The sequence below is a fragment of the Centruroides sculpturatus genome, unplaced genomic scaffold (assembly GCF_000671375.1).
Source record: "Centruroides sculpturatus isolate CEXI.00-Female unplaced genomic scaffold, Cexi_2.0 scaffold28, whole genome shotgun sequence".
NCBI lineage: Eukaryota > Metazoa > Arthropoda > Arachnida > Scorpiones > Buthidae > Centruroides > Centruroides sculpturatus.
In genome coordinates, this window is record NW_019384448.1 from 1008037 (window position 1) to 1018178 (window position 10142).

General features: G+C 28.9%; 1 protein-coding gene across 2 annotated transcripts in view; it reads right to left on the reverse strand.

Annotated features, from left to right (window-relative positions):
• The window catches only part of LOC111620468 (annexin-B12-like), a 21865-nt gene extending 12268 nt beyond the window's left edge, over positions 1-9597 (reverse strand). For both annotated transcript variants that reach the window (XR_002755917.1, XM_023362389.1), the window contains exons 1-6: positions 9532-9597; positions 8039-8114; positions 7202-7296; positions 6924-7037; positions 2959-3015; positions 2839-2872 (exon numbers count right to left, since the gene is read on the reverse strand). Coding sequence is in view for 1 of the 2 variants with exons in the window: in XM_023362389.1 (XP_023218157.1) it covers positions 2839-2872; positions 2959-3015; positions 6924-7037; positions 7202-7296; positions 8039-8114; positions 9532-9552 (397 nt within the window). In the remaining variant the exon portion in view is untranslated. The remainder of the gene's footprint in view (positions 1-2838; positions 2873-2958; positions 3016-6923; positions 7038-7201; positions 7297-8038; positions 8115-9531) is intronic.
• Between the last annotated feature and the right edge of the window lie 545 nt (positions 9598-10142).

The window sequence follows — 10142 nt, forward strand, 5'->3', positions numbered from 1 at the left end:
ATTTTCTCGCGAACCATTCACATTATTTCTGTTATTTCTAAAGGTTTTTGAATTTTAAATTAATTGCATTACTATAACAGGATTTGAAGAAGAGTTTTTGAATATTAAAAATCAAAATGCATTAAAACATTTATATATTGAAAAATTCTGAATTTTGTTTGAACTAGGATACTAATTGTCAGTGTTAGAAAGACACATTAGCTAAATGTATCACTGTTTTATGCAATATTATAATAATTGTAAAGTTGAAAATGATGTATAACAAACGAAATGTGTGGGGGGAAGAAAACTTTCTACTTTTAATAATACTGGAAATTTATAAATAAAAGTATGAAAAATATTAAATGATATAAACTAAACGCACTTAGCTTATAAAAAATTAGAATCATTTTAAATTTTAAATTGTAAAGTTGTTAAAGCATAATTTGTAAAGTTCATGTACCTTTGTCATAATAAAGTTTATTGTTTGAAATTTAAAAATAAAGTCTTGAGTTATGATTTATGATAATATTAATATAAAAACTCGCAAATTAAAAAAGATTAATTCTCGGTTTATTAAAAATTAATTAATATTATTTAAGCTATGTTTTATGATAATTTTGACAAAAAAAAAGAACTTTTATTCTCAAAATATCGAGTTTTTACAATAGTTAAATAAAATAGTTATTTACAATATGCACTCTTTCTGTGACGTTCACGCCTGGTAGGTACCATGTCTGGACCCTGTTGCTATAACAATGTCCTCCCCCTCAAAACAGAACTGTGCCTCAGGTGCTTAGTGAGTAATTCGGCACTGATGCTAAAGCATTATATTAATTTTGAAGTTTTTGCTTTAATATCGTAGAAACAAAACCATTCGAATTATAATTAAAAGGTGTGCGTATTTATTGTTTCTTTTTGATTCTCTCGAGTAGTTCTGCGAAATTTTTACTTTCCCGGCTATTATGTATAAGAGGGAAAGTATTACCATCGATTAAAAAATGACCTCTCGAAAATTTTTGGATTCAGGGGACCTTGAAATGTCGAGAAATGTAGAAAAATTTGAGGTTGTTTTTTTTCCTATATCTTTGGATGTTGGTATGTGTTTGGGAGCACAATTTCGTTTACCAACTTTAAAGATTAATAACTCTTGTAACTTTTGTTAGAAATTTCTGAAATTTTGCAGGGAGGTTTCTGTATAAGGGGGTCGATACGATTAAATTTTAGTGGTTAAAGTTCAAGGGAGTATGGAGAAGAGTCATGTGTCATATCTCGAGTGGGGTCGGCCTAAACAAAGATTTTGCTCGTTATTAACATTTACAATATTTTTTGTAAAACTCATTTCTATCATCAAAATTAAGCGTTTTGTCATTTCATAATAATTAATAATATAAGTGTTTTGGCCGGGAAAGTTACGCAATTGGTTGCTATACTTTATAGAAATTTTTAATTTAGTAATAATTTCTACAATGTATCTACTCGGGCCATTTTATCTTTAACAGTCAACTGAGAGTATACTTGACATTTTTTAAAAATAAGTGATTGAATCTATTAACTATAGTTACTAACCTTAACATTCTCCTAACAACCACACCCAGTTTGATTTAAATGTGAAGCATCATCTGTCCCTCTTCCAGTGTCATTCATCATTGTTGATCCAACTAACTGTATACAGTACTCTATATTATCATTGCTACTAACCTTCTGAACAGTTATTTTCTGTCCTGTGAAAACACTTGAGTTTTGTGCTCCAAATTGCTGTTATATAGGGGAGATCGGGGCAACTTCGGCATGCGGGGCAAGTTTGTCAAGCGCTTTTTTTAAAAAACAAATTAAAAGGAGACTTTGGTTATAGGTTAGGCAGTTGAGTTTTATTGGTGGCTTGTTGAGTGTAGTGTTTTTATTGTTCTCCAACAAGCGTAGTTGAATTATCAAGCAAATTTTCATTTTCGTTCAATTCCATATAATATTTTTTTTCCATTTATATTGAATTGGCAGGTTTTGTTATAATTCCATGATAACGAAAGTTACTTTTCCTGTTAGAAGGATGTAACTTCAACTTATTCACGTGGCCAGATCGTGGCTTGGCATTCTGTTCTCAGGGTTGTACTTAATGTTTCGAAATCATGACTAGCGGGGTAAGATCGGCAACATAAAGCCACATTAGAAGCAAAGGATAAAAATCAAACAGATGATAAATGAAAACATGTTTGCATTTGTTATTCATGTATATATGTCTTTGAACTTGCATTTCGTTGTAATAATATTAAATGGGTGTTGGATTTGTATTTCTTTGTTTTAATAGTGAATTCCAACTTATACATTGTTAATAACATAATTTTATATACGTGTCTATCTTGCTCCATTACTGCTGCCCCTATACCAGGGGCAACTTTAATAAAAATAATTAAAATAATTACAACTTTACAAAAAGAGAGAAGTTGCCGATCTTGCCCCTATACCCGGGGCAACTTCGTCAATTTCTCTCTTCTTGTAAAGTTGTAATTATTTTAATTATTTTTATTTCCAAACTGATTTTAACCAGTTCTATTGTAAGGTAACATTCCAATAGACAATATGCAAAGCTTTTTTTTTCAGTTTACAGCAGTATTTATTACACAAAATTTAAGTAAAGCTTAACATGCCGATCTTGCCCCGATCTCCCCTACCATCAAAATATAAGCAAAATATGTAACCGATTTGTGAATTAAAAAATTTACAATGATTTTCTCTTTAATTAGACCATAATTGTTTTTAATATCGAAACATATACACGTTTTATCTGATAAAATTATTTTAATATGGAATAGTACGAGTAAGAAATAATAATAATAGGCCTATTAATATTAAACTACTCACCTTCGCGAAAAATTTTTCGAATTTCTTTTATTTCCTGAAATTCAAACAAATGATCCATATTGAAATACAGCATTTGAAAAAAAATTTAGTATTATGTGAAAATGTTATTGAAATACTAACCCAGCATTCGTGAGTACACAAAATTTCAATAATACAGTTTTCGTCTGTACCAGCCCCCTATAAAGATAAGTTAAATATTAATGATAATTATATCTCATTTATTAAACGAGTTAAAATTATAAGAGTTATCTCATTTATTAAATGAGAACTGACTTTTAATATAGATTACATTGTTATACACTAAATCAGTGGTCGCCAATCTTATGACTTCACGGACCACTAAACTCTCAATTTTGAATTCCGCAGACCACTCGTGAATTTTTTAAACGCTAGAATAATGATCATCAAAGTTTCATTTTACTTTATTAATATGAAATTCACTTGTTTGTTTATAACAAATTAATGTGAAGTTTGTTGCTGCTTGTTTGAAATAAATTTATAGATTCTTGGCTCTTTTCCACGAAGGACAATCGCACTCACAACATTATTTATTGATTTATTGACATTATTATTTATTGATAACAGTCATTTTGTCTTTGGTTTATAATTCGAATAATAAACCCCCAATGAGTGAGAAAAATCACCAAGCATTTTGTATTTCTTTCGTAATACTTTGCGTAACCTTAGTTGATCATTATCCAAATTTCTTCACAAACCACCAAAATTTTCTCGCGAACCATTCACCACGGACCACTGATTGGTGACTCCTGCACTAAATGATCAGTAAGAGGAGCAATTTAGCTACAAAAAAACCTCTTCTGTTCAACAGTAAGTCTAAAGTGTGTTTTTTACAGAATAAATTACACTTAATACATAATATATTTTAAATAAAAACTTTTCCATAACGTATTAAAATGAGAAGCAATTTTAATGTTACATTTTCTTTTAAACAAGAAGGATGATACATTGTTTATGTATATAAATGCGCAACAACACATTATCTACCCATTAATTATTAGTTTTTCTGTATAAAATTCTGATTTAGAATACTCTGCAGAGGTTAGAAAGTGTATATAGATTTTATATTTTAGTCTTACTTATTAGTTTTCTAATTAATTGATCAAGGTAACTTATAGATCTGCTAGTGGTGTCCGGGTTTTAATAATAGAATTATATAGGTAGTATTTTTTTAACATTAAATTTTTTTGCCCATGTTGACACTAACAGTTTTTTTAACAGTTAAAAAAAACTAATGTTTTTTTTATAAATATGTATAAATATGTTTTTTATAATTTTTTATAAATTTTTTATAAATTATTTTTATTTATAATTTAATTAGGTGTTTTCTTATATCATTTTATATTTACGAAATTTTAATGAAATTATCATCATTTATTAATTTAAATATCACAAATTAGAAATACTACGAAGATAATAATTTTTGATGAATGTCACGATTTCTGACTTCAACCTTCAATCATTGGATCTTTTCAACCAGGAAGTTTTCTTGTTGCCTGTCTTCACAATTCAAATACTGTAGTAACAATATCGTTAACTAATGCTTTATAACAATTTAACAAAACTAAGATTTAATGCATTAGTTTTGCCTAATATTTTAACAACATTTTTGGAAATTTGTCTCACAAATTAAAAACATTTTCTGTTTTTACAATTAAAATACAAAACTGTGCTATTGCATAGTTAATTTTTTTAAATTTTTTTATTTTTTCCTTTTACCGACATCCAGCATATTTTAATCTAAAGACTAGAGATGTGCAATGAATACCACTTTTCTTGAATTCAAATACAGTAGCCCCTCGTTATATCGCGCTTGTCGGGAGACAAAAAAAAGCAACCCGATATAACCGAGTATTTAAATTCTGGGGTTTTGCTAAACAGATTATACTGTACATTCTATGAAATCTCTATCCTCTGTTCTTTCATCAATAAGTGTTTCTGATATAAAATAAGCTTAGTTTTTCAATATTGAGTTTTATTAGTAGTTATATAGTATTAAATGACGTTTAAGTAAACATCGATACCATCAACGCTCGTTTAGCATTATAGTTTCTTTAACAATGACATTTAAAGATAAATACTGTCGATATAAAAACAAAATATCAGTTGCGATTTTATTTTACAGAGCTATACTGTATTTCAAAATAAATCGCTTATTAAAAAATTCGTGTAATTTATATTTTTCAATGAAAATTATAAATACAGTCGACCCCCCTATAACGTGGTAGATACGTTCCGCTTTATAAGAATTTCACGTTGTACGAATCCTCAAATACACGAGCCAATCACAGCCCGGCACGTGTGCAGTTTACGGACTACGGCTGTTTGAAAGGTTTTCTTCCATAAAATTAATCGATTCTAGACTAATTTCACTCAACATTTCCAAAACACGTATATTTTTTTGGGAATAATTAGTATAAACTATGCTATAAACAAAAAATTGTAGGATTACTTACCGAGTGTGCACCGTTCGACGTCGCCATTGCTTAAACTTGTTTTCGTCGCGGAGCAGCGCACCAAACGGCGGCCGCGATTTCTGATAAGTTATTTTTCTGCGAAAAATTCGCTGAACTTTGGAAACATCATTAATAGAAATAATTTTTATGACCGTTGAATAAGAAATGTTTTTTTCACAAGAAATGTATAAAATTACATTACTGTATTAGACTTACAGTACCTAATTTAGGCCTATATACTGTACAGACGATAGTAAATTCAACTTACCCTCCTAAACTCGTGTAAGTAGCGTGTACGTAGTTCGGCTGCTCGTCCACTATTGGTCCAGATTCGACCAATCCTGTCGCGACACGAGTCGGCGATGACGTTTTACCGCATTTATACGAATACTTTAGCGTCTTTATACGAATACGGTCGCAATTTTTTCGCCGCGATATACGAATCCGCATTATATGAACCCGCGTTATAGGGGGTCTACTGTACAGTAATTGAAAATTTTAAAAATAAATATTGAACATTATAATTTATAAAATTACAGAATAAAAATACTCTATAAAACAAAATAAAGTTACTACTGTATAAAAATTTTAGAACTTTCAGTTTAGAAATAAAGTAATCTTTTCTTTGCACATTACGCGGCGAATTTGAAATTTCACAGAAACTTGTAAATGAGGAAACAGTGTGAAATTAAGGCGACACTGAACGTCAACGACAAGTTAAACAAATAACCTATTTTAATTATTAAGGTCGAATTAGACAACTGGGAGATCAGTCATTGATGTTCTATGTTTCCTTAAGAGGGTAATAAGTGTCAACAACAAGTCCAACCAATCATCTCTATAGAATATCAAATTAAAAAGAAATTATTGGTAGAAAAAGTTTTTGACTCTGACTTGTGGTCGTAATTTTGCAGCCTAAATGCATCGATATGTCTCTTGAACAAAAAATAAAAAAGGTAACTAACTGATTAATTAACATTTTGCTATTCGTCATTGTCGTCGATAACACAATACAACTGTTAAACATTAACCGAGTTTTTAACAGGTTTCTTAGAGATGTAGAAATGAACAATGCCAAATCACTTTTTCCTTCTAATTCCTAATTCATTTCACCGTTCACTTTCCTATACACTTCCTAGTAATTTTTATTACACGTTTTCCTAGTCATTAGAAAATGAACAAGAAACAGATTACAGTAAATAACCTATGTAGTATTTCCAAGGAACTTTACGTAGTCATTATCAAATGAAATACATAAATTAATTAATGCACCATAGTAAGTTATCATTATCGATGATAAGCAAACAACGACGAGTGATAAAATGAAAATATAACTTACAGCGTGGGCGATTGAATGCTTTCATTGTGTAAACATTAACCAAGAAAAATTACGTTTTATATCTATTACTTTATTGTGATGAAGAGAAGATAAATCGTTTAAAATATAAACACAAAAACATATTATTAAATCGGTTATATTTTAAAACTTTAAGCCGTTAAACGTAGCCCTAATATTATTTAAGTCTACAGATCTTGAAGCCTAAAGATTTTGAGCAAAAATTTCAATTAAATTAAATTATCTATCAATTTTGAAAATAATATGTTAAATACCTTGACGGCCCTATAAAGACATTCTGCCAAATATTCATATTTCGGAATTAATAAAGCTGTGCAAACATCTTCAAAATGACCACCAAGCTCGGCTCTTAGATCTTCGATTAGATCCTAAATGTAATAAAAATTGCACCTTTTAAGATAGGTCCCGATAAATCAATAACTAATATTCTATAGATAATTTTAACAATAGAATTATATAACTTACTTGATTGATAACATTTATGATCATTTATTTGTAATCTTTACATGAAAAGAAATTATTAATAACTTACTCGACCATACATAGATTGGTATTTCGCTTTAATTTCTTGTCGTTGATCGTTACTATGATTAGTTAAAATGTCGATAACTATCCTTTCATCTGTACCTGAAGAAACCATTAACATAAAATATATTTTTCTATAGAATAATGCTTTAAGTTATCGAGATTTTTTATTCATTATATTTACAATAACATAGATTATAAATTTTGAAAAATAATAGCTACATATAGAAAAAGCTTACATCAGTCATGAGCAATCCACGAACTTCATGCGGCCCTTGAAGTCCAAAATTGCGCCCCTAGAGCTTGATCAACGTAATTTTATTTTTTTGCTTTCTGCTTAGTGTCATAGTACAACCCTAATTAAGCTGATATTCGTGACGAAGAACATTCAAACTAAACTTGACCAGTGAAATGATGAGAATACACTATAATAGGCCTATATTACTAATTAGCATTTCTTATTTTTGTAGCCAGTGTAATGGAGTACAGTGTACTTAGCAAATATATTAATACTCAGCAGGCTTAAAAGTCTGTAACTCCGTAAGAAAAAAAAATGCATGTAGCCTGCATTCAGGAAAGGTTGCTTATCATTAATTTAGATTGTATATTTCTCAATGTTAAACTTTATCTGTTTTTAATGAAAATAATAGTTATTTTTTAAATCTGTTTATCTGTCTGTTCTTATCTGACCCCACAAAATATCAAATTTCTTGTTTATTGGTATAAATAAAGCATTTGATATATGATATTTTTGCGGAGAGCGAAGCTACTTACTTTTTCCATTGTCAAGTTACAATGTCACAATTATTAAAATTCCAAATTAGATTCTTATTTCAGAACTTACCAATTCCTTTCATGGCCCTCCGTAATTTAGCTGCTGCTCTTTCTGAATTGAAATTGTCTGATGGTTGAATGGTACCCTAATGAATATAATAACATCAAGTAATATTAAATAGTTATTAAAATACTCTCAGATTTTCTGAGAATATTCATCAACAATGTCAGAAAGTTTCTACATATATAAATAATAATTTCGTATAAAATGTAAGAGAAATCTTTATCCACAACACAATTTTATACTGAATTACGGAGACGTCTGGTAAGAATATAGAATGAGAACCAAAATCAAAAGTTTTATTGATTTCCATTTCAGATATTGAATAGATCTAAAATTTATTAATAAATATTGATAACTATAACGAATTGTTTTAAAATTTTTTCCAGTTATAAAAACGCAAAAACACGAGCTTCAATAGTTTATATTTGAATAAAATTAGAATAGGTAGTTGTATATTTAATATAAAATTTATAACAGAATTAAATTTCTCAAAAGCTACACTTTAAAAAGCATTAGAAACAGCTCTTTAAAAATTTACATTCGTGGCTTTAAATAGTATATAACTTATTTAAATGATTTCCAGAAGAATCGATGACGATAATATCTGGAAAGGTGGAGTGCTGGCTTATTAAGCAAAAATAACTTAACAAGATATTTCACTCCAATAAATGAACTTAGTTAAGCATCAGCTCTTTAATTAATTATGTTTAAAATTATCATCACTGTTTTAACCTTGTATTAATGAGGAAAACGTTTTTATTCTTTTTTTTTGTAATGACAATTGATAATTCCTAAAATAGCCTAGAAATTTTAGCCTTATTTCTGAAAATAATTTTAAGTGTAACTGATTAATATCTTAATAGAACTTTGTCGATACATTTGCTATAAGTGAGTAGGTTATTAAACCAAGCGTGTTGTTTCTGATCGTTAAATGGGCTCGACGACCTCTTACACTATATGACTATATACTTAATACGCAAAATGTCCTCTTGTTTCGTAGAATTCCACTTCTTTGAAGCCTACATGAGAGAATATCCAATGGTTAATTATCTTATGACCAAAATAAACACTTGCTAAAGTTGTCAATCTCAATGGGCCTTAAATAAAAGTAATCATGTATACAGAGGATTAAGAAATCTTCGAAATTGATTGGCTTTAGACTTTCAGATAAATTAATCCGCTATGGGAAAATTGATCATGATAATGAAGATGCAATACATGTGAACATGAACACATTCATACACATAGCGATGTATCCGCAATCATTAATTATTCACTAAACTGGAATTATAATTTAAATAATAAAACGAGAAATATATCAATTTTAATTTATAATACATAAAATAATATTAAGATTTTCTAAGTAAAATTGTATAGAAATAAATTATTTTTGCCTTTATTAATAAAGTACTAACTCGACAATGAAACATGAAAACAAATGAATTATTTTAACTTCCTAATATTTGTTTAAGGGGGGAAATGAAAACAGTGCATCTTACCCTTCCGTAGATGGATGACATATCTGGATGTTGTCAGTATACCTCTTCGTTACCTTTTCAGATGCCCTTGGCCGGCACGTGTCGGTTGTCATAGCGATGGTTTATATAACACTGTACCGAACTTGCGCTACCTGGTGATACTGCTCATAACTAATGTCGAAAGGGTAATTTCCAATAGATAAATGTAATTGAACTACCTTAATCATATACCACTACAATTAATACTTATTTCATATTCCGTCTTTTAAATAATCGTAATTGTTGTGAGGGTGAAATAATTCTTCTTTTTTTCTTTTAATAAATACTAATCGGTTTAAAAATTCTCTAAACGCTTTAAAATTTCTGTAAAGCATTATTTTCCTACATTCTATGCACATATTTGTTTAAATCCTACATAAAAGTGTAAAAATGTTGTTGGTTCACGCTAACCTGATTGAATATGAACTACAGTAAATATTTATTACATTCAAATAGTTGGACAATTTACATAAAATATATATTATATAGATTTATGTGACTATCTGATTGAGATATTCTATTTAAAGAGATACTTTAGTATATCGATAAAATATTAACTTCGAATTGACAGGGGGTAGAATCTATTTATCTGA